The 27,665-nt window shown below is 37.7% G+C and overlaps 2 protein-coding genes across 2 annotated transcripts in view; one reads left to right on the top strand and one right to left on the bottom strand.

Annotated features, from left to right (window-relative positions):
• Positions 1 to 10,905: 10,905 nt before the first annotated feature.
• Positions 10,906 to 14,683, bottom strand: LOC148836715 (transmembrane protein 212-like). Its single transcript, XM_088914196.1, has 4 exons — positions 14,525 to 14,683; positions 14,025 to 14,084; positions 11,305 to 11,628; positions 10,906 to 11,124 (listed from the first exon to the last, which is right to left on the bottom strand). Exons 1-4 carry the CDS (start codon positions 14,681 to 14,683, stop codon positions 10,906 to 10,908), a joined length of 762 nt encoding a protein of 253 aa, XP_088770322.1.
• A 6,487-nt stretch (positions 14,684 to 21,170) lies between these two features.
• The window catches only part of pld1b (phospholipase D1b), a 50,114-nt gene continuing 43,619 nt past the window's right edge, over positions 21,171 to 27,665 (top strand). Inside the window, exon 1 of the mRNA XM_088913398.1 lies at positions 21,171 to 21,211. The gene's annotated coding sequence lies outside the window, so the exon portion shown is untranslated. The remainder of the gene's footprint in view (positions 21,212 to 27,665) is intronic.

Raw genomic sequence — 27,665 nt, forward strand, 5'->3', positions numbered from 1 at the left:
GGAGAGTGGCACCAAGGTCTAAAGTAAAATATAGAGAAGACATGTGTTGAGTAACTTATCATAATATCTATAGTCTTATAAATCTGAACTAATTGGGGAGAGGAAGTATTGAGTTTAGGTGAGTTTAGTTATTCTAGTAGCAGAAAAGAGCACTATTATAAGCAACGCGTACCGTTTTCAGTTTTAGATTTCAGATTTTTTTAAACATCATAAAACAGGATACACAGCCATTTAATCCTTGTAAGTCACTGTATTTTTCTGTTCAATTTTTTTACTGTAACAAAACCAGTAGCAATAAATGTTAAAGGATTTATCATGGAAAAATCCCAAATACATTAATGCTGTGAAGTTATTCTTTATGGTGCTGTTAGAATTTGCAAACTAATAAGTTAATTTTGCAAACCCTGTCCTGAAGAATGGTTCAGATCCGTATCCTTTAATGACAGCTCTGCATAGGAATGTGCTTTCTGTTTGTTGCAAGCTACTGTACATGTCAAATTTGCATTTAGAAGCATTAATGGTAGGAACAAGTTTTAGAATGACGTATCATAACAATAACAGCCTTTATGGTATTTATGGTTTCACATATGCAATAATTAACTTTCATTTCTACAGTGCCTGTCAGAGCCATGGCATAAAAAAACAGTATCACAACTATCGAAAAGCAAGTTAAACACAATAAAATTAAAACATAGAGTAGGCTACAGTACAGGAATAAGAACTGAGCTGTGATTTAAAATCACCAGCTCAGTGACAGACTCCAGCAACCTTGGGAAGGCTGCTCCATATTCTGCCCAGTGCACTGCAAGACATTGTCATTCATGAAGCAGCTTTGATTGCCTGAAACTGCCTGACGGAGCATCAGTGAACAGCAGATTATTCAGGTAGAAAGTTGGTAAATCATTCAAAACTTTATCCACTTATCAGGGTCACTGCTGCTTTGTACATGTTCAAACATAGATTTTTTATGTTTAATTTTATTCAAAAATACTTGCACTCTTTGAACATTACTTCCCAAGTTTATATTAGGACTCATTTAGTACAAGTCAGCAACACAACATAACTTAAGTGACTAGATTTTTATCTTTGATTAAAATTATGATGTATTTTATATTACTTAGTTTTATTCTTTGTTAAACATTAGTGATTTTATTAAAAGGCACCTTAATCATTCCTGTATAATATTATATAATGCTAATTAAATGTTCCTTTCACTGATCGGACAGTGATATCTTATTAAAAATACATAAAATAAATGGCACATAAAGGTATTAATGATAAATCTTCAGAAGGTCACAGTGTAAAGTAATTCTGAGTAAGCACTTTAGGAAAGACTAGTCACTCAAATAATTCATAGATTTAACAGCTTCAGTTTTGATATAATTTTGTGACACATTTAAAAATCCATTCTGCGTTAGAGTGTGCTGGAGTTTGTGGGTCATGTGGTCCTCTGGACTCCTCAGCATAGCTATATAAAAAAAGTAGAATCTCTAGGAAAGGCATCTCTAGGAAAGAAATTACTTTAGATAACTTCTTTAAGGTAACTCACTAAAACAGACTTGAATAATATGAAGAGTGAGTTTTTTTGCATCATTCTTTTTATTATGACTTTGGGCAGTGGAATCTGCGAAGCATTTACCAGTGAGAAGCTGCCGTGTTATCTGGTTGTTTGTTTTCCAGATGGTGCATCAGAATTCTTTGGGAAAAAAGGGAGATCAAAGTCCTGCTTGCATTCCCTTCTCAGAGTGCATGTCTGAGCTGTTGAAGCTTCTTCCCCTCCCCCCCCCACCCCCAGGAGGACAGGTACCAAGGCATCTTGAGGGATGTTGTGCACTGAGCTGCTGCTAACTGGGGCCAGGTGAGGAGCGAGGCTGACTGCGAAAGACTGCTCAGAATGATGCTGCAGCCAAGCACTTGACAGATGATGTCCAGATGTTGCCCAGGAGATCAGTTTCCACAGGCTCCCCGGGCCGTTCAGCAGAGAGAGCAAAGAGAGAGGGTGGTGCCACTGGGCAGACAGAGCCGTAAAACCTGGCCAGTAGTACTTTGGTTCACTGACTGTGCTGAAAAGAAGTTTTTTTTCTGCTGATACATGCCTGTTTTCCATGTTTACGAGGACCTGCTGTTCAAATGCACGTTGCTATAGCAACGCAATTTTATTGTCCTGGACATTTTTAAAAACAAAGGTTTGTGCTCGTGTGAATTCTTTTCATGTATATCTGTTAACAAGTATGATATTGTGAGGTAATTAATTTGAAACTTCTGCTTCCACTTTTAATTGGTGTCTTTAAAATGAGCCTGTGCACTCCTGTGTGAGTGCGTGTGTGCCCCGTGATGGGCTGGCGTCCTATCCAGAGTGTAGACCCACCTTTCACCTCATGCTTCTGGGTTCAATTCTGGACTACCATGACCTTGCTAGGAAGGGGCACACTTCAGATAATGAATGCATCATGGACGTTTATGCTTTTCAGCTAACGTTCTGTCTAATTTTACATTCGTTATTAATCCTGAAATTTCAAATCCCCACAGAAAATCAACATAACACATTTACACCACAATTATACTAATTATACATTTTTCAGAATAGGATTATGAAAAGCAATTATTTGCACACGTGTGATGTATTAGTATTTTAATACTGTTATGTGTGAATTCTAAAATATGGCTAATGCGTTGTAAAAGCACAGATTGTTACATAAAGTGAACTTATATAGAATATATATAGACATTATTATGTTTTTGCAAATAAAACAATAGACTATTAGACTATTAGTCTATTAGACTTAAAACCTGTGCATGAAAGGAACATCTAACATAGAAAGATCAAACGTTTTGTTCAATGAGTGCATGTGAAGGAATATATGGGCTTTGCCAGGATAAATATGAAAAGCATGCTTAACATCAAAGTGCAAGTTTTGTTATGGTGCATTAGGGCAGATGTTCTGAAACCAATGTCAGTCATGGAAAAACTGCTCAAACAATGGAGACAGCTATCACACAGATGACCTAAGAATAAAGTGCAAAGATAAAAAGGTAGAGGCTGGGCAGGGGGTATGATACTTTGTTGCACCTGTTGAAAGTCTGCAACAGAAACAAAATGCAAATATTTCTTCATCTATGAGGCAATGAAAAAGAGTATTCCTAAACCTCCATATTGTGTGACTGTCCACCAATCAAATCTACTCTATAGTTAGGGAAATAAAAACAAAGCTGGCTTCTAAGGCACAACATATTTATCTATTGTCTTTCCCTTTATTTCCCTTTCTGTCCCAGATATAATAGCACACATATATATATATGATATATACAGAATTATCTGGCAATGCAGACCATGTTCCTATATCCGAAGCAATGTATTATAGAACCTACAAACATACAGTACAATATGTAAATGTGCATTTTACAAGAAACTCCTTTCAGGATTGTAGTGTAATATATTTTCAGTATTTTGGTACTGCATATTCTGTAGTATGGTGTGATTTTAAGAATAAGCAGTCACTATCAATTATAGCAATGAATATCAATTATCTCGCAACACTTTCTTTTAAGACATCATGTATAAATCACTCATAACTGTTGGTCTACATGAAAATATCAGCATTTTTAAAGATAAGTTGATAATATTTTGTTCCTTGTAGTCCTTCCTAAATAATTTTATAGAGTAATCAAAAAACAATATGTAAATATACATTTAAGGGGAATATGTTTGTATTATACTGTCAACATTTTTAATCAATGTGTATATTACCAGGTGCACAGATGGATACCAGGTGTTCTTTGGGAGACCCACATGAAAATAAAAGAAAAAGTAAACAGAGAATTGACTGTAATAGAAAATTATGGATTTTCTACAGGAAAAGGCGAAATGTGCCCGTAAAAATCTACACAACTTGGTTTTGTTGTGTTGTTATAAGGACGTACAGCACTCTCATTGTCAACTTTTGTCATCTTCAAGCCCCCTGACATCATGTTTTTTTCCTACTATGATCACTCAGTACAGGAACTGGCAAACACACTTCAGACTAAAGTCATTTAATGTGGAGTATTTAGTGCGCAATTACTGTTTCCTGCAGTTTGATTTTTTGACAAGTACAAAAGGCTAACAGGGAGCAATAATGGGTCAGACTCATACAAGCAGAAAGACCCAAAATAGGCCAGGGTAAGTTCATTATATTCCAAATGTGGCTTGTGAGTATGGTGAGCGCATGTCGATGCATCTCTTACTTTTTACACAACTAACAGGAGCCCTAACTACTCAATTTAGTTTTCCCTTCGACAACAACCTGGCTTCCTGGAAATCCGGTAATCTGTATATTTTATATGTAATGTTTTCTGCTTCTTTTTTGAACAACATTTACTGTGTTTGAGCTCAGCCTGAAAAATAATTTAATCAGAGAGTTAAAAAAAGTAGAAGTTCATTCATAAAATGGACCTGTTCTTTTTTCAAAGACAACATTGCATCTTTCTTTGCAGTCTGACAAACAAATGAATCCCTCTCAATGGGAAAATAAAGCAATTTACTGTGACATCATGGAGACAGAGGAGTGACAGATTGAAGATGGAATTTTTGCTAAACAAAATAGCAATAATCCTTTTCTCATCTCTTTGGTTTCAAAAAGAATTGCTAATAGTCATGCGTCAATAAATAAATGAATCTTAAAAACACATGTATGATAAGCATGACTGTAAAAAAAACAATTAAGCAACTAAATGCTATCAAGAACTTTAACTTTAGTGTCAAGTCTATGAATAAAATATCCTGCCCACAAACACAATAGCAAACACATTGGGGTTTCAGTTCTCAGATCCTCATTTCCTGACAATAAAAGAATTCAAACTACAAACCCCACGCTCCAAATAAGACAGCCAACACAAAATTGAAATGTATTTGCTCCAGCTCCAAACTTGCTCCACTTTTCCATGTCTAAATATATTCCATTGAAACTTCTCTAAAATTTGTTTTATATGGAAAACAGCATTCACTTTATTTCTCTTTCCCATATCTATGTTGTTTCTTGCCAGATGTTTATATGAATTTTTTACAATCACTTTTAGAACAACTGGGCATACGTTTTGGACTGGAGTAAAACGTTTTTGAAGAGAAGGTGATAATGTGTCTGCTGCCACCAACAGGACAAGCCTGGTAATTCCGAGACTACACTCAGCAGTGACCCAGCCAAATGAGACACCATGGAGCAGAAAAATCTGTCCATGTCCTCCACTGGTAACCATGGCTAATGCTAACTAGTTTTTTTTGTTGGGGGGTGGGGATGGGGGAAGGAGGGTTCTTAAATTCAAACAGTTCACTGGTGTGTTGATTTTGCAAAAGATTTAAAATCGTATCCACAGTGCAGTCATTTAAAGTGCAGTTTAAATCATAAAACACATCTCTTGGAGGTTGTGAATTGTCTGATAGCTTTCACTTTTCCTGATGAAATCCTGTCATTTTTCCCCCCACTTTTAAGTATCTTTTTGGGGTAATGCCAAAGCCAATTTTGCTCCAAAAATGTAATCTGGCAAGATGTCCTCAGCCCTAATTCTGTTACAAAAAACATATGTGCTGGATTTCCCAACTTGCCCCAGCTGCTCTCCCCCTTAAAAAAGGGAATTCTCCCACTTTGAAATCATTTACACCCCAACATAAGGCTTTGATCTTTGAAAAGTGGAAAATCTCCAGAGTTTATGATTTCATTGTACACATGTTTTTTACAAGTAGTGCTAAGAAACAGTTCCTCTGCTGGTGTTTGATATGTTCTTTGTTCTTCCTGGACTGTTTCCCAACTCTTTGCTCTGTGTCTAAATTTAATTTTGTACTGAACAACAAGCTTTCGATTAATTGGTTTAAGTGTCTCGTCAGATCCAGGTTCCAGCAAAACACATTGTGTTTTCTAGACAGCACACATAATGCTTCTGCAGACCTTGCTATGTCAGTTGGACTCTAATCTCTCTGGGAGACTGATTGGGGATATGCACAGATTATCAGTGGTGAACATTTCTAAAACTGATATTTGTATGTGGAAATTTGAAAACACATCAATATTTATTTTGATTCTTACTTGTTACAGGCCATTATGGAGTGCTGTTTCATCCAGAATGTTATCTGCATTGTACCTATTGCATGCCAGGAAAGGCTCCAGTTCTCCTGTGACCCTGTATTGAATAAAATGTTTGTTATGTTTACAATCCACACAGTCGTGGGACAAAATATTAGACAAAATTATAAATATGAATACATTACAAAATGCTTAGAAAACATGAAGTAGAAATTTGGGGGATTTTCTTAACAAAAATATTTTTTATTCACAGAACACAGAACTCATTGTCTAACACTTTCCACTGTGACAATGATACATCTCACAGTTGGTTTCTTTGACACTTCCTGTTTTATTCAGAGGCACAGTACCAAAGTGAAACTTCGTTGGAAGAGTCTCTTTCACCATTTGCATTTATCAGAATCAAAGTAACACAGAGAACACAAGCACAGGAAATACAAGAAAAGTATCACAGGGGTTGAGAAAAGAAAAAAACATCTTTACACAAAGGTATGCGGGTGTCTGGAACAAGCCACCCAGACATTATGTTAAAGCAAGATAAAAAAATGGGTGAAAAGGATTCTCAGGTCTCTTTGTGATGCTAACTTTTTGCATGTTCAAATGTCATGTTAAAACATTATGTTCTTATATTCTATGTTCCTGATATTATCTAAACTCCAGGGTTTAATTCTATGAAACAATGCCTCCTAATATTATATATTACAGACCAAATGCAATGGTTTTAAACAAAACTCACAGCACCCTGCACTGTTTAAGGTACTAGGGGATCTGCTTTATTCACAGGGATCTCTGTTATATGGTGAAGCAGTTACTTCCATCATGGTAAACTGCAGAGGAGGAAGAGCTTAGAAAGAAACAGAGCTCAGTATTTATAGCACATGAGAGGTAATGAGATATTATTTTAAAAGCATGTTTTCATTTATTTCATATTGTGAAACCCATCTTGGCCCCTGTGTTGTATAATATGCTTAATTGAGATGTCATGTAAAAATTCTTAGTTAATTTATGAAGTGTGCTAGCATAAAGAGGATTTTTAAACACCTATCAGTGCAGATTTGATTTAATGGCACTAAGAAACACTGGGCACACTGCAGGCAAGAAGATTCATGATCAAGAAATACAAAGACTGTAAACACATTGCATGATACACACAAGGACCAAAGAGCACAAAAAACAACTGAATATCTGCTAAGAGCAGCCAGGGGAACAGTGGTGCTATCTCACTTTCAGAGATTTTGCTTTAAAGTGATGATACGTGTGCAGATGTATGGAGACCATCAAAATGGAAAACCACATGAGGCCTTTATCCACACATAGTACAGTTCTGAACTACAAAGACAAAGAACACAGCAACAGCTTGTTTTCTACTGTACTTGTTTTGTGTTTATTAGGATATTTATCTTTCATTTTCTAACCCTTTTCAGTTAAACCTGATTTACAAATGTATAAGTAGATTGGGGGGCTGACTGAAGTGTGTTTTTTTTTAAAAAAGAGTAAAACCTCAATTACTAATGTATATTAATGGTAAGGTTAATGGTACAATCAATGATAAAATTAATGTATACAACCTTTCCAGGCTATTTGTTTTTGAAACACTGTAGATCTGTTTCACACTGGTACCCAGCATTAACCTCTCTCTCCTGAAAGTGTTGCTTAATGGTCTATGTACAGAACGAAATGTCCTTTTCCCAGGAATCATTCAACTCCTACACCTTCCCAGAGGCACTCTCTTCGGCAAATACCCTGTGAGGAGATGGGGTCAGTGACTGTGAGTGCGATGGTTGCTATACAATGTGGTGTCTTCAGAAATTAGTGAGAAGAAGCCACAAAGGATAAAAAAGGAAAACTTAAGAAAGAAAATGAACAAGTAATCTAGTGCACATGGGAAATGAGTGTTTCTTATTTGGAGGCTGTATGAATTGTCACGATTATAGTCCCCCCTCCTTAAGGGTGCTCCAGCCCTTTCACTAAGACTTTATTCTCTGCACCTGTTCCCTATTCCCAGCCCACCTTAAAAGCCAGGCGCTGACGCTCATCCGGGCTCTGCATCTGATTTCCATATCGTGCGAGTCCGGGACCTGGAAGCGCCTGGTCCCGTTAAGGTTTTAACCTCTGTTCCCGTTCCTGTTCCCCGTCCGCCGGTTCCGACCCGGCCTTCGTGGTTTTTAATTCCTTCCTCTGATGGATCTCCTGGTTTTGGACTTACCTTCATGTTTTGGATACTCTATGGATTACTCTTTGGGATTGTTCGCCTCGGCCACGCCACGCCTCCCCCGTGCACCAGCGCACCTTGGACACGCCCCCTTGTCTTCAGCCCCGTTTTCCTGCATGACTTTTCCCTAGTGTTTCCCCCACTCCGTCGGACTGTGTCGTCCGCATAGGGTCCGGAAAGAACTGTTCGTTACATGAATAATATGTGGTCTGAAAGGACGAATGATTCTGATCTCTTCAGACAAATATCAATCACTAGAGAACAGGAAATTTATGAAGTGACTCAGCTGTGAATGTATAAACTACTGTATATAAAGGCCACAGTATTAGAAGGTTTTATAAAATGTACTTTCATTTTCTGTAAAATTATTTCACAAACACTTTCATTAAGGCTTAATAATAATTTCATCTGACAATCAAAGCTTCTTCAGATATGCTATACTGAGGATCTTTAAAACTTTTGACAAATACTCTTTATGGGCTTCAGTTTCCACATACTCCACATTTATGGCAATTTCAGCATCTTTATATATGTGTATAACACACACTTCCTCATTATACTTTGCATTTGAAATAAGATATGTCAGTCAATTTATTAAAGCAACAAAACATTAATGTAGCCCAGTACATTACTTCATAGTGTTACTGTAGATGTTTGTGTAACACCTTCAGAACAGGAAAAGAAAAACATGTTTTGCATTTCAGAACAGACATAACCTAGCATAGTGTCAATAACAACATTTTCCTCAGACGACCACAAATATCTTGTTGCTGTCAGTCTTCTGTCTGTTTGAAAATCATTTTATAACAGCTAGAAATAAGTGTGGAAAATATTACCCAGAGAAGCAAATATAAACAACACTGCTTTAACAATGAAAAGTTAAATACATTCAATACACATACTGTATAATAATACTTTTTTTATTTTTTAATTTAATTTACATTGTATTGTTTGCAAATCTTAAAACAATAGTCTTACTAGACTATTCAATGTGATTAAATTAATGTATTTTCTTATAAACATCAATTTTCACTGTGTCTTACATATCTGTGTAAGATTTTCTAAAACATGTAAGCATGTTAAAAATTTCATCTAACTTATTTCAGAAAGGTACCATAGTTTATTCATCTTTCAAAAGATGGACTTGATTATTTAAGACAATAAGTTTTTCTTTCATTATCAGAAAGACAGAAATCATTATTTTTGTTCATTTCTCAAAAAAGCATTTTATTTGGACTTAGCGATATAAAAATGCCTTGATGCCTACAAAATTCTTAACTTTAAGATGTCAAGAAAGATATGCAAACAAATTTACACTATTTAGATATATTATACTGGAAATGTATTTTTATTTTCAAAATATATATATCAATATTTCTTCACTTGCTTTTTAACATTCTTGGGAAATATTGAACATGATGCTGTGACTTCAGAGCATTTTCTGTTTTGAAACAAAAAAAACAGCTTAGTTACACATTTAATGAAATATTAGAGAGTTTAATAAAATACCTCTGCAGGAATATAATTGTAAGAAATTGTCTGATATGTAACAAACAGATATAGTGTTATAGTTATCTGATTGTCATCCTCATTCAGGAGCCTTCTGAAGAATTTTTACATTGTGATCTTGATCCAATAACAAAAAACCAGGGATTCAGGGGTTTCTGGACCAGAATGGAGACCACAGATTCTCCCTACCAGCCTTGTCTGCTTCTCTGAAAATATGAAAGGTAACAATTGTGAAAACATAAATTAGTATTTTATATGTTGGGAGCAATTACAGTTTTATATTATATATCACATTATCTTACACCAAATAGCCAAATTAAGTTAAAAAACCAAATTACATCTTAAGCCATGCGATTACAATGCTATTACATCATTCAAGATTATTACCTCATTACAACAATGTAATAACATGTCACGGGCATCTATAGTACATTTGTTAATCACACACCTCACTTGAAATGGCTAACAATTTACTTGTTAAATGCTGCACACAACCTTCTTTCTCTCACTTTTCACCCCAATGCCCAAAGAGTCCCTTTCTCCTACCTAAACACACTTACTGTACAATAATAATAATGGTATTTTTATAGCTCATTTCATCCCAAGATGCTGGATGTACACAAGGGGACCCACCTCACCTACCAATGACATGGGTATATGTGGTTGCCATTCTGCACCAGATCAGATAGAGAGGTTCAAAATGACTTCACCTCTTCAATTAAAGCCTCTTGAATTATACTTAATCCAGGCTAAACTGAGTAAGCCAATGTGGAATTTCGTCAGGACAGTGGTGTTGCTACCCCTACCTTCTGTTAGTGAGGAACGTGGATTGACAGTCCTTTCTACAGGACAGTGCCCTATATCTGTCATGATCGTAAATCCCTCCTCTTAAGGTCACTCCGGCTCTTTCCCGTTTTAGTTGATGTTGTGCACCTGCCTCCGATGCAGCCCCTCCCTATTTAAGCCAGATGCTCCCACCATTCTGGGCTCAGCTTTGGAAGATGGACGCCCAGAAGCCGGCCTACCAGTGGGTCCAGGAGAGACCCGACGGCATCGGCTTCACAACGGCCTGAATATCTGGGTCCGGGTCCGGGTCCAGCGCTGGGAGCGCCTGGCCCCATTAACCCACTTTTATTGCCCATCCCTGTACCAGATCCCGCTACGGTTTTTAAACTTTATCTTGTCTGTTCTGGGTGGATCACCCGGCTCCAGACTCTTGGATTTCGCCCTGGATTTTCCCTTTGGACTCCCTTGGACGTGTACGCCTGGACCCCCCCCCCAGCACCAGTGCACAGTCGCCACGCCCTTCTGTTCGTCAAACTGCCCAGTTCTTAGTCGTATCCTCCCCACCTACTGGCCCACCACACCTCTTGCACCAGCAAGCTGGCTGTCTTTAGAGGTCTTCCATCCTTGTATTGAGCAGTTCAGCATTGCTTGGAGTGTGAGGCTACAGGGTGGCAACGCTGCGGTCACTCGAACACACTGGCAGTTCTACCTACTGGGGGAGCTTAAGTAACAAAACACACTTACATTGACATGTCCTGCGTGGCCGAGCCTGCAAGTCAACCTGATGACGAAGATCAGAGAAAGGCACAAAATCCCAAGGCTGGTGAGGAGATCCACAATCTGCAAACCCAGAAAGAACCACTCGTAGGAGGCTGGGTCCAGACACACGTTCAGAAACCTGGTGTACGGGAAGGGGAATTTGACCGCATAGCCAAGATAATCCGTGCCAACCGCGCCAGCAAACGTGTAGTAGCAGCAGGGGCCGATCATGATGGCAGCTACAGCAACAGCAAATTGTACAGGTGAGGTCACAGTGCACAGGATGGAGAAAGTGTAGCTTGTTTCCCACTACAACAGAAAACAAGGTGAAGTATGACATCCATGTTGTGGGATTAAAGCATGAAACAAATATTTCCACATGTAAGTGCAAAGCTGCTTTCAATATTTAGTCGTGTGTGGGACACACAGTACTCAGTTTAAAACTTTCCTTGCAGTTCAGCTGAACACATTATATTGCCACAAAAAGCAAGCCCGCTGGTCCCAAAGGACTTCTTGAAATTGTTATCTAACATATTATTTCTGTGAAAAAAAAAACATTCAAGACCATTTATAGAGCATCTGTCTCGCCAACAAACAAGGGCCAAGAATTTCCTTTTTTGTTTTGGCTGGCGCATTGTGGTTTGATGCTGCGTTCTCAAAAAGCAAGTCAATTTCTTTTCTACCCGAATGTCGTCTAGCATTCTTGCCAATTTCAACTGAGATAATTAAAGTTTTGTGTCCTGTTCTTTTTCTTAACCTCTTGTAATTCCTGGGATAGTTTTGAATGTCTACACTTCCCTCTCTTGTAACACATTCGTGTAGCACATGTGGTTTAATATTTTTTTATTTATTGAACAAGTACATGAATGTGCTCCATGACCAAAATATGAGAGTTGCGGTGCAGAGAAAAATAGAAACATATTTAAGAAAAATGTGGTGCAAAGCTCAGTCTAAAGATTTTTACAAATCATGTTATTAGTTTATATCAAAAACATTACAAAATGTCTGAGGCTCTAGTTAAGGTCAAGAGTCTGGCCAAAATGTCAGATATTTGGCAATGGTTACAGTGTAAATTAAGAAGTAGATTTTTAGTGTAAGTCTAGTGCTGCTTTTCCTTGAACATATTTATTTGGAAGAGATAAAAGAATTATCACATTATCATAGCCTTTTTTATTATTTTTACCTGTCTCAACTCAAAGACTACAAAGTCCAAAGTTTGTGGTGTTACTGAGGGATCAGGAAACTGAAAAATAAACGTTTTAGACTGTACAGTCACTTCTGTCTACGAAACTAAGCAGCCATTCTTCAGAAATATTGCAGGTTTTCCTTCCGCCATGTTTACCACAGTACGTGTGCCTGTAGTTTACTCCATACATGCTTTGTATGCTCCCTCATGACTTTTTGTGTTTTATCTTGCTTTCAGGCAGCACAGTGGTGGAGAGATAAGCCAAGCTATCATACATGTCTTGGGTCCAGGGTTTGACTCCAGCCTGGGGTGCCTTCTATGTGGAGTTTGTGTGTTTGCCACAAGGGTTGTCCCTTGCTGCTCTGATTTACTCCTACAATTCAGAGACATGCTGTCCAGGCTAATGGGCATTTCTTAATTGTCCCCTTTGAGTCTACGTGTGTGTGCGCCTGGCATATATAAGTGTCTGGCATCTGTAAGCTCCTGGCATCCTGTCCAGGCTGTATCCTGGCTTGTGTCCACTGTCTGCAAGGCTAGGCTCTGGCTCACCAGAACCCTGTATTGGAATAAGCGGGTATTAAAATAAAAAACAGAGAGAAACCTTTACTGTGTCTGTTGCCAGTCTAGTACGAGTTACCACAGGCATCTGGAATATTCTGAATAAATAACAACCCCTGTCGAAATAAGATATAAAATAAATATATAAGTATATAACAAGATATAAAAATACAGTATTTCAATGTTCTTTATACAGATTTCAATGTTTTTGTTGTCCTCTCCTGCATTTTTTCCGTGCCTGAGCTCCTTCCTGCTTTTTACAGTACAAGTGGAAACTGTGCTTTAGAAATCCTTTGTCACAGTTGCCTGGTTTAACAAGATTTAAAATGTCTCCAGGGTTGGTTTCCTGGTTGTGAAACGTCCACGACAGCATTAAAATAATAAATAAGAAACAGCGCCTCACCCACTGGGTGCATGTGGTTTTTATTTAGCTCTTATCCATCAGTTGTGCCAGGAGTACTAAAGCATGGAGAGCTGAAAGCATGCCCCATTCATTTCTGCCATTTTCCTGCTTTTTTGGTGGAGTTTTTTTAACAAGCTGTGTTTGAAATGACAGGATGTCTGTTGAAAAGTAAATCACAAATGTACAAAAAGCATCCATCCATTAATTTTCTAACCGCTCTATCCAGTACAGGATCACCGGAGCCTATCCCAGCAAGTGATACACAAGGCTGGATACACCTTGCACTGGATGCCAGTTCATCACAGGGCACACACACACACTCACACTAGGGCCAGTTAACCTACCAGTATGTCTTTGGATTGTGGGAGGAAACCAGAGTACCCGGAGACAACCTCTGCAAACAGGGAGAACATATAAACTCCATGCAGACAGTACCCCAGGTCCGGAATTGAACCTGGGCCCCAACCCTGTGAGACAGCAATGCTAACCCCTGCGTCTCCATTATTGTTATTAGGAGTATTATAAGTATAGTATAGTAGTAGTGCTGATAGTATTTACCATGGATCTTACAGTCTGTTTTCTATTCGCCAGCAGAACACATATACTAGAAATGAGTGCCTGAAAAAAGAAAATCAAAGAATAAAAGAAAATAAAAAACATTAAAGATATGCAGATCCTCCTTTGATAATGTACGTTTATGAATTTTCTTCCGTTACATATTTATAACTTACAAAAATATTAAGTGTAGATATTTTACATCCTTTTTCCCCCCAAAATGTATATTTCTGACATTTGGGAAAAAGCATTTAGGAAACCATTGCTAAAAGAGATATTATCGACTGATATTAAAAAAAGTTAACCAATTATAAAGTATTAGAAAGTAAAAGAGATGACCAAACTGGTCAAAACTTATGCCACAGAAATGTACAACAAAAGCACATCTTTCTTTGTCTATAACTGGAAAGCTTAACACAGTGCGAAAGACTCACTGCCTTGACATAAGTAATTTAATCAAATAGTGTGGAGGAAAAACTGAATTAGATAACTGCCAAACCTACCAAAATTCCAGTCCAGATTGGAGCAGCAATCCTTATACTCCATCCGACATACCATGGCTTGTAGCTGAAGACAGGAAAGAAAGCAAATGCTCCTGACAGAAAGCTCAGAATACCAAAAACAAGCTGGCCACCTCCGACAAACTGATACAAGTCCACCATTTTAAACTAACCTCTATTCGGTTAATGAAATGCAGTCTTCCTTGGCCATTTGTGCCAGGTTTTTGTGTGCAGCTCCCAGAGAAACCGTTGTCAGTGTACGCACAGGTTCCTGTGTACACATTGAGTCGGTGATAAGACTGCAGGACCAGGCCTACCTGCTGAGCATGCCGACATGTCCCCAGGACTCACAGGACTGTGCACACGGCTGGGTTTGGAAGTCAGAGAAAAATCTAAAACCAAAGCCATAAAACTGATACTTGCATTTTACTGGCCCTTGAAATGATTATCATCATCTTTTTTAAAAACAAATTATAAAAGGTACCTTGAACTATCCAAACTCATATTAGATGCTTATTTGCTACAAAAATGTCCTTAAAATACCCTTTTTCTTTGTTTTGAGTTGAAATAGTATGTATATAAGTATGAATAGTAATAGTATTGAATAAGGAAAACATCCCTATCAATATAATATGGTAATATCATATTGAGTACACATACTGTAGTACAGTACCTAAAAAACTGAATAGTGTACTGTATCTATTTTATTATATGAAAATTTGTAGAGTTAGACTTTCATTTAAAACTGTCCAATCTTTGCATTATAATAATAAATAATAATAAATTTTATTTTATGTAGTGCCTTTAAAAGTGGCTTTTCAAAACACTATATACATGTTCATATATGTATGAATCTATTAATTGGACATGTGCACATGAATACATAACTTTGGCAAGTCGCTTAACAAAGTTATCCACAGCAAGACCACCCCTATACAAGGCACAGAATTAAGTGATAAACAAAACAGGAATGCAAGATCAGTGCTGCTGTTCTGCATTCCTTAACAGCACCGCTAGATGGCCCTCTAATCCAGTGTATGTTTGGTACACTGGTAAGAGCTGAAAACTGGGACGCAGAGAACATTTGTAGTTTCAGACTATGAACGTAACAGTTTTTACTCTTTTACTCTTTTATAATTCGTTATTATAAAAAAGTGGTTTCATTAGTTTTAAAAATGTGTACACCAGAACGTTTAGTGTATTTTGTGTTCAGTAACAAATCAGTCTGCAGTTGACTTAAATTCATTTTACTCAAGTAATTATAATCATAATAATTGCTTACACTTATTTATTGCGTTTCTGGTCTCAAAGCACACTCAAAGGGTTTTATAGGTAATAGGCACTCCCTTCCACCACCACCAATGTGCAGCCCCACCTGGATGATGCAACGGCAGCCACAATGCACCAGAACGCTCACCACACATCAGCTATCAGTGGGGAGGAGAGCAGAGTAATGAAGCCAATTCATAGACGGGGATTATTAGGAGGCCATGATTGGTAAGGGCCAATGGGAAATTTGGCCAGGACACCAGGGTTACACCCCTACTCTCTTCAAGAAATGCCCTGGGATTTTTAATGACCACAGAGAGTCAGGACCTCAGTTTTACGTCTCATCTGAAGGACAGTGCCTTTTTACAGTATAATGTCCCTATCAGTAGGACCCACCCAGATCTGCAGGGTGAGCGCCCCCTGCTGGCCCTACTAACACCTCTTCCAGCAGCAACCTTAGCTCACACCTGCTTAGCTTCAGTGGGTTGCCAGTTGTGAGTTGCAGGGTGATATGGCTGCTGACTAAGTAGCATTGACAAAACCAAAACAAATAAATATGTTCATATTCAGTCAGAAATCTGGGATACATCTATAGTTATTGAGACAAATTTGCTCTAAAAATAGAGGTCAAGAGAAATGAACATTCAGACATCACTAGTACTATCCATTTAAACATAATCCTCTGAGCAAATTATGAGGTACCTCTTTGTTAGTTTGAGGTAAGAAATCAGTTGTTAAGAAGCAGATAAAGCAATGCCACTCCTTTTCAAACAGCAAAACTAAGTCAACTATTTAACATCAATCAACACAATGGTGGAATGATAGAAAGTTTTGCTTTTACCACAAAAGAGAGTCTTTGAATAAGATAAACATGAAAACAAGGCTTCAATCGTAAACTAAGCTGCTTAGTGTGCTTTGGGAGTGTAAGAGGTGGCTTTTGTAACCTCTGACAGATTTACCACAGCCTTGACAGTCACCTGATACTGTACATCAACAGGCAAACCAGATATTACTGGGACCTAAGTAGGAAATTCATTTTAAAAGAGAAAAACAGTTCTAACACAAACTTAGTGTGTTCCAAACTTAGTGTCCACATTGCAATTCAGTTGTATTCATTTCTAAATAGTCTGGGAAAACATCCACTTAAACCCTAAAGGCATGACAGCATCCCTGTTATACTACCAAACTGTAGTAAATATGATTAATACACTTTATAGTTTGCATGACTCTGTAAATAAGTGTTCTTTGAGTTGCTTTGCAGTCTTAATGCAATAAAACCATCAATTGCATCAAGCAGGGGTTTTCCTGTTTCTTAATGCAGTATTGCCACGGCCCATGAGAGCAGCAGAAACTGTTCTTTAGTTGGGCCACTGTTTTCTGTCCGTTACAGTTTTTTTTCACCGTGTAAGCAGAGGACAGCAGAGCAGTATCAGGATTAAACCAGCGGAAGCTTGCTCAGGAAGTACTGCGAGACCATCAAAGCCACAAGCTGCTATATACTGCAATGCTGCACAGTCTTTTTGAGGCATTATCTGTGTTTAATGGATAGGCCCGATCTTTAAAGATGGGAATATGTTCAGGTCAAAAGAAGATTCATGATTGTACAGTACTCATGACAGCCCAATGTGCAGAATTTTTATAGAACCAATGCATGCAACATTGTGAAAACTGTCAATATTGCAGCTCCTACACTGCAACATTTAACACTGGTTTACAAAATAGTAAAATGCTTTTTGCTTTTTGTCTCATTATTTGTTCGCTGACTAAATCAATTACAGAATGATGAAATTCTGAACCTAGGTTGCTTCACAAGACAGAATAAGAGCACATGAGTAGCGGACAATTTAATTAGCCCTTAAAATCCTTGCACAGCTTTCATTCGCTCAGCTTTGAGGAACACTGGACCAGTGTTTTTTCTGGGCATCTTAAAATAACTTATGACTGGAAATACATTAACATGCTTCAGTTCACTGTTGAGTTGTGTGAGCACAAGACTTTGGGTTTTGGTAATCGGAGGCCTATGTCTGGACAAGTCAAGCAGATTGATTTCACAGTAGGTAATAATTCTGCAGCTCGAAAACTCCCTGTATTGCGTGAAAGTTCAGGATAGTTTATAACACCAGCTGGGGCCACCAACCTAACACTTCATTCCAGCTACAAATTAATTAAGCGCCTTTCCCTTTCTTCACATTACTTACTGTGCATCCCCAAACCTTAAACACCCTGATCACACTCACTTTTGGGATTCAACCCAAAAATACAAATTAGTACCAATATCCTCTGAATAAGCTATTGTTGTGGGCCAAGATCTCTATCAATTTTTTAAGTTAAAGTCCAAGAGTGTTTAATCGGCATATCAATTTAAGATTTTAACGTGCTTTGAAAATTCATTTGATTTTTATCCAATGCAACTTTCATTAATTAATTACCTTATCAGAAGAGAATCAAAGAACACAATTACTCCTTCCATAGAGCATTAATGAAAAAGGTTGTACTGTACGTACGGAGCTCAGTATCAGATCCTTTTGTTTGTGAGTTGCATTTCCTCCAGGCTTAGTAAAGCTCATTCATGTGGTTTCTGTAAGTTTACTTCTATTGTGTCACTTGTAGCTTCTTCACAATTGTTGCTTAACTTTGACCCATCCCACCCCGAACTCACAGAAACTAGATCCTCTATTCTTCTTTGCATTTTGAGACCAATGTGATCATTTTAGGAGACATAAGAAAGACTCTGGCTTGAGGCCCTTGACCTCCCAGAGATGAGAATGAGTACCTTAGATGATCTTTCAAGTATGGTTACCTGATCCTTCTGAAAGTTTCCAGTTTGCATTGCTGCAGCTTATCATGCTTGTCTGGGCTTGCATTCCTCAGGAAACCTGAAGTTTCTGAATAGCTGCTCTCTGATTTTATGGCAGAGGAAGTAAGTTGAGAGAATGTAGAATAAGGACTAGCTCCCAGACATACAGAGAAAGCAAGTTTCAGTTTGCAGGCTCCCCAGAAATCTTGCCAGAGCAAAACTTTGCCACAATACAGGACCCAGTCTTTTAGCTCAGCTGAGTTCACTGATGTCTAAGGAGTGGCGCTGTGTACACTCTGAGCCCACAAGTGACCGTATTTGTACTCTGGCAAGCGTTAGACTTGTGCAGTGACTCGCATTGCTCAGACTGATGCCTATCAGTGGTTGAGGTTACTACGAACAAAGAATCTAGAAGGAGAGAGTGCAAAAGGGCTCAGTGAACTGACGACATTACAGTGGTGACATCATCCCCTCCCAAATCTAGACAGTGTAAAACTTAGTCAGAGCAGAGTACCCAGTCTTGTGACTCGGCGGGGTTCACTGCTTTCATAGGGCGGGACGCTGCGCACGCTCAGAGCCCACAAGTGACTGCAATCGTGCAGGCGCAGAGCACGCCTTATGCCAGCTTCATCGACAACAAGCAGTGTCAAAATCGCACATCCTGAAAAAGAATTTGAAACGGGCAATCGATCCTGAAATGATGGTGGGAAATGATGGTCTCGTGTGTCTGGAAGTAAATATGTAGTGATATTTCCCTAAATAACCAGAACAGATATAAGCTCGCAGTAGAGGCTGAGATTACTTGCACAACTGGAAATACATTGAAAGCCTATGACTGTGCAAAAAATGATGCAGAATTTGCAAACTGCACCATCAAATGCTCAGACATGAAAAGAGGGAGCCTGTTTTAAGGAGCATTATCTGCTTAAGCCAGGCCAAAAAGTCAATGGAGTATCTTCTTTACTTATTGGTTCCATGGCATTACCACAGTATGTCACATGCGTCAGCATGTGTAGGCTGCAAAGGACACCCCCGAAGAAGGCTCCATAGCCGAAACATAGTGTTTTCTTTCTTCTCTTTTCAGCACGAAATAAACTGATTACTTTCCTGTGTACATAGAAGATGATTGTGAAACATATCCAGAAAATGCAACAGATATGCTGAGTGGTATCTACTGTATCTCCCAAGCACAGGGGTTTGTGCCACAACTCCATTTTCTGATATGGCCGCACATGTCCTCATATTTCCTCCTCACTACTCCAGCACATTAGCTGAGGCATGCTGGGTAATAACATTCTAGCCCTGGCACTGACAGTTGCTGAGACCTTTGCCCTTTTCATCAATACTCTCATCAAACTCCACCCTGCTCTGAAAATGAAGATTTATTCATCTGAGTCAGTGGGTTTCACATCAGTTCTCAGAGCAACGCTCTGTTCTACTGTAGAGCATAGCACATGCACTAAATGCATATTCACACAGAAACATTCACAATTCTTAGCCACAAAGTATATCACTGTTTATACCAGTGCAGTACACGCAGAATTATTCTGCACTTATTCTTGCTGCAACTGCCTTTACTTGTTCCTCATTTCTTTCAAACGGCAGCAAATAATGGGATTCTTAGTTAGAATTCTTTTTCGAAATGTGACCAGCTGTGCTTGTGCTGTTGGCATCAGCCTTTTGAAATGTGTTGTCTGCAATGATGCTTTGCTGCATGTACTTTTGATAAATGTATTTCTGTGATAGCAGCACCATTTCAGCTATAACCTCATCCTAGATGTGTGCATCACAATGTTCAGACCACGTGAGGTGTCACCCGTGACATAGTAAAGTTTTGGGTCTTAAGGCAAGAATTTCACAATCCGGTTTTACAATTCAGAGTGTTGCACTTTGGCACTGTCTTTAAAAAAATGTTAAAAACAAAATTGTCATTTGTAGTAATTAAAATTAGCATTTTTAGCTATTTTTTGTTTTTCAGTTTTTACTTAAGTGCTGTGTGGTGTGGATAGCACTCGAGTTTGGAGGCTGTCTGGAGATTTTATGGTCTCAACAAGTTCACATGGGTCTTTCCTGGCGTTCGTGTTTTGTTTTCTGGCTTTTCCACAACCTAAACACGTTAGACTACCGGTGTGGGTGTGTGTGAGTAGCGCTGTAATCCCTGTCCTTGTGTTTAAATTTCCCCGGTCCGAGTTATTAAATGTGTTGTTCAAACCGCATTCCCTGAGTCCTGTGCCTGCTCCATTGCGTAACGAAGACCGCGGTCGTTATATTATGATAGGTGGATATTATATGGTTATAATGTGGAGGATGCACTCTGGTCTCAGCTTGCTAACAATTTAAAGCAACTAAATATTGCAGACTATCTTCCACATCTTGTCTGGGATAGTTCTGGCTGACTTCCTGAGTCCATGTGATTTTCGAAGTCCCAGATCGAGATTAAGGGCACCCTAGAGCGCACTCGCACATTTCTCACGAAAGACCAGTACAGTAAATAATGTGATAATGGGCGGATCTTGAGTACAGCACAGGAAACTGCTGTAACGCCCCAGCGACTAGTGTCAGGCATCTCAAAGCGTTGCTGCACAGTAGCTGTACTGTGGAGCACGTTCTTTGCAGTTATCCAGGTATAGTTTGATTTCTTTTGTATTGGTATTATATGAGAGGTGTGGTGGTTAGTGGTTGCAAGTTAAATGATAGTCATCTGCAAAGGAAACATGAGAATCTGCAAATATATTTAAGAGAAGATACACCTCCGGCAAAGATTAATTGATATTTTGGGTACGAAGTTATTTTTAAAAACTGAGACTGAGTCTTAGATTGTCGCTTGTGATTAGCACACTCTTTCACGTAGTGTATAACAAGGGTCTACTTTACATGTTTAAAGGGTATATTATTTACTAATTTGTGTACATCTATTAATTTTTCTTCTAGTCCTTGCGTCATTTATGTAAATTCTAGGGGACTGATCAAACAAAACTATTGGCTAAATTAATACGGGACAGTCATCTCGGGTAGAGTTACTTCTTAAACCAGCATGAGTGTACATTGCGTGTCATATTTAAGAAGCAGGTTTTCATAACTGTTAAAAGTATTGTTTTATCCTGGCTTTACAGTACCTTCTAGTCCAAATTTGAGGCGGTTACCAACTCGGTCATACCAGAATGAAGTACTTTATCAATTTAGTAACTCTTAAACGTTTCACTTGAGAGGAAAATATAATTTTGTGCTGTGGGACATGGTATTAAAGAACTACTCTACTAGTTTGTTTTCTTCCTTTCTATACTGCTTTATTTGTCTGGGGAATAAGTATACTATTCTATGTACAGTACGTATTCGAAAATCTGTTATTAAATATTTTATTTCCTTAAAAAGAGAACCCCTATTTTCTAGTAACAAATATGCAAACTTTCTGTGTGAGCTACTGAACTTCCCTTTTAACTTTTACAGCCAAGTATCCTTGTAACCAGTGATTACATGAAAATTATTGTTATCAGAGGAGAAACATTAAAGTCATTGGATGGTTATAAGTTCTATAAAGTGTAGTATATTATGATAGGCAAATGGTTACTCTATAAACATTGAAGGGATAGGTCATAGTTGACTTTGTGGGTAGGTGTAATTAGAGAGGCTTAAACTAATATTTAAGGTGATACCTGTGTAATATACTGTAGCTTAATTATTTTCAGTAGTGATTTCTTTGTGGGTGACACCCATAGTGGTGACAGTTGCAGCAAAATATTCATATAATCCTTTTAAGCAAAACACAATTTGATGTTGAATATTTATCACAACTCAATTCCTTGCCAAGGAATTGCCCATGGAACACAATTCCCTGGTTAGGTGGTTAGGCAGATATACAGTATATGCTACGTTTCACTGGTTTTAACAGTGTCTTAAGTATTAATACAGGATATCCATTTAATTATCTTCTGACAACATCCGTGTAGCGTATTTGTATTTTTCTTATTTACCTTGTTACATTTTCTTATTTGTAGAAGCTTAAGTCACAAATCATGTGAAACTTAAAATATGCAGCATTAAACATAAAGTAGGTACTGTGGCCCAGTGTAACACACCATACCTTTGAATAACAAATCTCAGAGCTTTAAGAAAGTTGTCCTGGTGATTTCATCAAAACATTCAACTAAGACATTCATACTTTGTCTTTCAAAGCACACAATGTTGTGGAGTGCGTAGTTATTCAGATTTTTGCGGAAAGCTCAAGGTGAATATGATTTTTCTTACGTTCAATTAAGAAATTAGGTAGGTATTTAGGAAATATGTCCATCAGTACATGCTTGAGAGAGATCAAGTCATTTATCCAACAACAGAATATAAATTGGAAACTACAGCTTGGTATCATTTAAAAATGTCGCTGTTCAAAAAGTTAAAAATTGAACATTGTGTTTACTGGGGAAGTACACAAGTCTCATCAAAGCACCAGCTAATTGTGCAATTCCAAATTGCTTGTTTTAGAATTGTGTTTTTTAAGATATAGTACATGAAAGGCCTTTTAAAAGCAACTTACTTTCTTATACCATAGGTATAAGGTCTGCTGGTTTAAGGCAGGTTGCAAAGATAAAAGTGGTCATAGACTTGCAGAGTAATTTTAATATGTCGATGTGTATCTCATAAGACCATGCGTTACAGGAAGTTGCAATTTAAACAAACAAAAAAGATGATCATTGTCTAGAACAGCAATGCTAACAAATGTCATTGTCAAAGTTTAATATTTGCAGTAGCTCCAACAGTAATACTGTGCAGGGAACAGAGACTATTGTTGCAGAGAGTGCTTCCAGAGATGTCTTTTTCTTTCAGTATATATCTGAGTTTGGTTGTAACAGAGCAGTACAAAATCCAGATTAATTCTATTTAAGGCAGTACATCCATTTGTAGGGGCAGTGAGTAAAGACTGTTCACTTTAAGAACTTTTTTGGCGACCTAAACTGAAAGAATTATGTCAGTAAGGACTGAGCTTTTTTCTTGTGTTCAGAGAGCTGAACATGTGGTTACAGTGAATCATGTGAACAACTACTCAGCTACTGTACTTATGAAGGCCTCATAGATTGTTTTATCCAATGTACAGTGGATGTGTCGAACTATTTTATTAAATACCTGTTTAATGTATAATTATTGTTGCATGGTGTTGTTTCTTCCTTAAAGTGTTTGGAATTTGATCTGCTTTTAAAAACAAAAAAATGTCAATTTACATGTCTGTCCATGTATCTTTCCAATTATTGGCTTTTTAACTTTGAATTCACAGTCAGTTTTAGTGAGACCTACACTGTAATTTGTAAATAACAATAATAAGTATGAACTAGGTACAGCACTGTGCTACAAACACAGTTGTAATGTGGGTCTCTCTTTCACATCTGCCAGTTGAAATGTTGTGTTGTTGTGCTATTGATCACCATCTAGCTCGTCCTTTTATCACATCTTCCAGTAACCCCCCAAAAAAAGTTTCACTTTGAAACAACTGCAAAGTGTAAATTTTGTTTTGGACATATGAAACAATGAGCAATAGCAAGCCACCGGTGCAGGGTGAGATACAAACACAGACACACACACTCACACCAGGGCCAGTTTCCCCAGAAGCCAATTAAGCTACCAGAGTGTCTTTGGGTGTGCTGGAAACTGGAGTGCCAGAAGGAATCCCACTCCAACACAGGGAGAACATACAAACTCCATACAGATAGTTTGAAATTGAACCCAGGGCCTCAGCATGGCAAAGCAGCAGTGCTAACCAGTGCGCTACCATGCTGCCCCTTTGCAGAGCTGTTCTTCCCTATTGCAAGAGATGCTTAGGTATAAATCTTTGTGCACCTGCTCCCCTGTGATTTAAGGGTCTATGCAGAGCTTTATCCACAAGGGGGCAGAAGTACCTTGTTTATTAGCTGACACTGCTAACGTGAGCAAAATAAGTCAAATTTATGTATATGTTACGGAAGCTCAGATATTCTTTATTAATATGTACAGTTACCATTTTGGTAAGTACCATAATGCTATTCTTTATCAATAAAGAATCAAGAAAATTACTACATTAATAAAGAAATTAATTAATTAATTAATAATAATATGCAGTTACCATTTTGTCCATCACAAATAAGCTTTGCCATACTTTGAAGAAAAAGTGGTATTGCAATCTAGTAATTTAACAGGCAACCATACAAATATAGTCAAGCTGCTTTTTTCAGCTGGATTCCTAAGATCTGTTACAGTTAAATCCTTCAGCTTTAGTTCGAATTGTGCTTATTTTGTTTACAAAATGATTTGTACCTCTAATCTTTTACAATTAGTTTCAGGCAATCATGATGAAGTATTACTCAGGGGCAAAAAAGTTTACAAATCCATGTATTCTGTGTCAGATTAGGACAGCTGTTGCACCATTTGTTGATATTCTCTTCTGAATTCTGAAAATATACAACAGTGAATATCTTTCATTCCTATCAGCCAAGGTTTTAAAGAACACTGTTGCATTGTTACAGGAAGATTTAAAGATATTTACTTAAGGGGCATGGGAGGTACATTAACTTTAATATGAGCAAAAGTGATCAATAAAGAACTAAGGCTTGTACACGCCTTTCCAACCTCTTTGTGTGTTTAACTTTGTCACATGAATATCTAAGATCTTTGTAAAGAGTCTTAATTCTCTGTTTAGAATTCGATTTCCTCTTCTTAAGTTTTTAAAGTCAAGGTGAGGGTAAATTCTATTGTATTTTTGGAGAGTATGGTAAGTATGTAATATATGAGCATGGACAGTATGGATTTGGAAATGTGCCTTATAAAATCTTTCTTGACTGTTTTATTACTATTCTGCTTCTTTACTATTCTAATGTACAGTGTAGTAAAGAGCATTTAGAGCACAGTATTCTAAACAAAGTAGAGAAAGAAATTAAAACAGAAAGAGGGAAATCATGTCAAAGCAAGGCATATGTATAGTATAAGTGTAATATTATCTTAGGAACATAGCAGAAATATTCTGGTTTCAGTTCACAGAGTAATGGTTTATCTTTAAATTGTCACAGACTTTGGGCAGAGAGATAGGGTTCACTACTTTGTGCTGTTTACTTCACACAAACACATATACTGTACATGTTTGTGTGCATCTATAGGACTCATGGCTGTATTTGACTGGAAGAAATAATAATGAAGCTATGGAATAAAACCTATCCTAGCAGAATATTTCAGTTACTTAGTTTCTTATAGGTCTCTACATTGTCATCTTCTGAGGTGTATTCATTACAGTGAGAGCAGAGAAATATATTGTTTTTATTCTGTTGGTGATTTTGGTATCTGCCTTAAAATCTTAGTGGGGAATTTTATCTGATCTGAACTTAATTGTTTTTTTCTATGTGTATATCATTGTAAAACTGTTTTCCTGTCCCCTTCTATTAAAATTACCCCAGGTTATATTCAGTGATGAAATGATAACTCACTTCTATCTTTTCCACAGTAATAATGCATGGGGTTACTGTATATACACTTTATAATTGTTCAGAATTGTCTTTCCTGGTTCATTCTATATTTGATTGTCTTGAGGAAACATTGGTTTATGCAGACACTGATAACACTTACGTTCTCTTTAGGGGTTTGTTTCCTCAAAAGAGAGATTTAACTGTCTTCAGGTGCATGGTGTTACATTATATATCCGTCTGTGATTATATATTCTCTTCAAGTAGTTCTGAACTCCATGGCTCTGGAGTTAGAAGTGGACAGGGCAGAAAATTGAAAAATAAATGATTTATGGCCTGATTTTTTGAAGCCCTGAGTCATCCCTGCTAAGTTCACCATTCTTGTATCTAAGATCAAGAGAGCAGTAATTCGTTTGTAACATTGTGATCTGATGGTACAGGCAAATATGGAACTAAAGCAGCCCTTGGGCAAAATGGGCTTTATTTTTTACCCTTTGTCTGCTCAATCATGCATGGTTGAGGCATGTTGACCACAGGGCACCATTATTTTGGATGGAAAAAATATGAAATCCTTGTTTTATCAACTTTTAGTCACTAAAGTGTCACGTAAAGTGGTAGTTGTTTTATATACAGTATTTTTTAAAATAATATTTATATAAATTCTATTGTCAAGTATGACAGTCCCTATCAGAATATCAGACATTCTCCTCTAAAAAAAGTTTAAATCCAAAGTAAGTGTGACTTATGCTGCTGACACTGTGAAAGTCTTGTGGAATGGGAGGTCCGTGTCGCCGTCTGACCATATTTTAGGGGTCCTAATGTAGAAACCTAGAGCACAGTACCACTGAGGTGGGTGGTGGATATTATATTCTCGTCTTCTTGTAATTTAACAAATAAAACATAACTGATCTAAAAAAACTAAATGTGACAGGTGACATGTGTCTTAACAGCTATTGTATCTTATTTAATGGAAAAGCATGGAAGAGCATTTGTAGAGAAACCCTAGAAAAAACCCCAAGAAAGTGTAAAATACAAAATGCCATAGAATGCTATCCCAGCTGGAGCTGGCTGCTCGACCCTGCTTCCCCTATAGATTCTATTCATAGTATTTTACTAGTGTAGGCACGGTGCAATTCTAATAATTTGATATTCACTGAAGGTACAGAATTCAGAAACCTGTTTCTTTCTTTTCTGGATGATTTCTGATCTTTATTAGTTGGAATGTAGACAGAAACACATTAACGGTTGAGGGCATTTACAAACTAGGTGTTATGAACTGTGTCTGCTGTGTAGATTGAATTGACTAAGGTAGCTGGCCCCATTATCTACAATGGGAAATGTTTTACATTCACCTGTCTACAGTGCAAAGTACAGCCGCAGTATCAGACACCAAAGTGTTAACACTGCATGGCCCTGACAGATCTCAGGAAGCTGGTTCAGGTCAGTACTGGATGGGAGATCTCCAAGAAAAAACACTTTACTGCTATAAATTGGGTTGGTGGTCAATCCTTCTTCTGGACCATAATTTCCAAATCAATCAATGTCAGCAAAGTAACCAGGGACACTGTCTGTCAGAGGTGTGGTCGTTTGAAGACATTAAATGAGGGTCCTGACCCTTGGTGACTAATGTAAGAGTCACCCAGTTTGTAAAAGTAGAGGTGTTAAC

The sequence above is a fragment of the Atractosteus spatula genome, chromosome 4 (genome assembly GCF_055471065.1).
Source record: "Atractosteus spatula isolate fAtrSpa1 chromosome 4, fAtrSpa1.hap1, whole genome shotgun sequence".
NCBI classification, from domain to species: domain Eukaryota; kingdom Metazoa; phylum Chordata; class Actinopteri; order Semionotiformes; family Lepisosteidae; genus Atractosteus; species Atractosteus spatula.

Bases quoted from the DNA above. Each gene is read 5' to 3' on its own strand.
- LOC148836715 (XM_088914196.1), bottom strand. From the start codon at position 14,683: ATGGTGGACTTGTATCAGTTTGTCGGAGGTGGCCAGCTTGTTTTTGGT. The intron at 11,629-14,024 runs GTAAATACTATC...TTTCTGTTGTAG, and splicing joins AACAGACTGTAAGATCCATG to TGGGAAACAAGCTACACTTT. The intron at 11,125-11,304 runs GTAAGTGTGTTT...GTGGGCCAGTAG, and splicing joins GCCACGCAGGACATGTCAAT to GTGGGGAGGATACGACTAAG.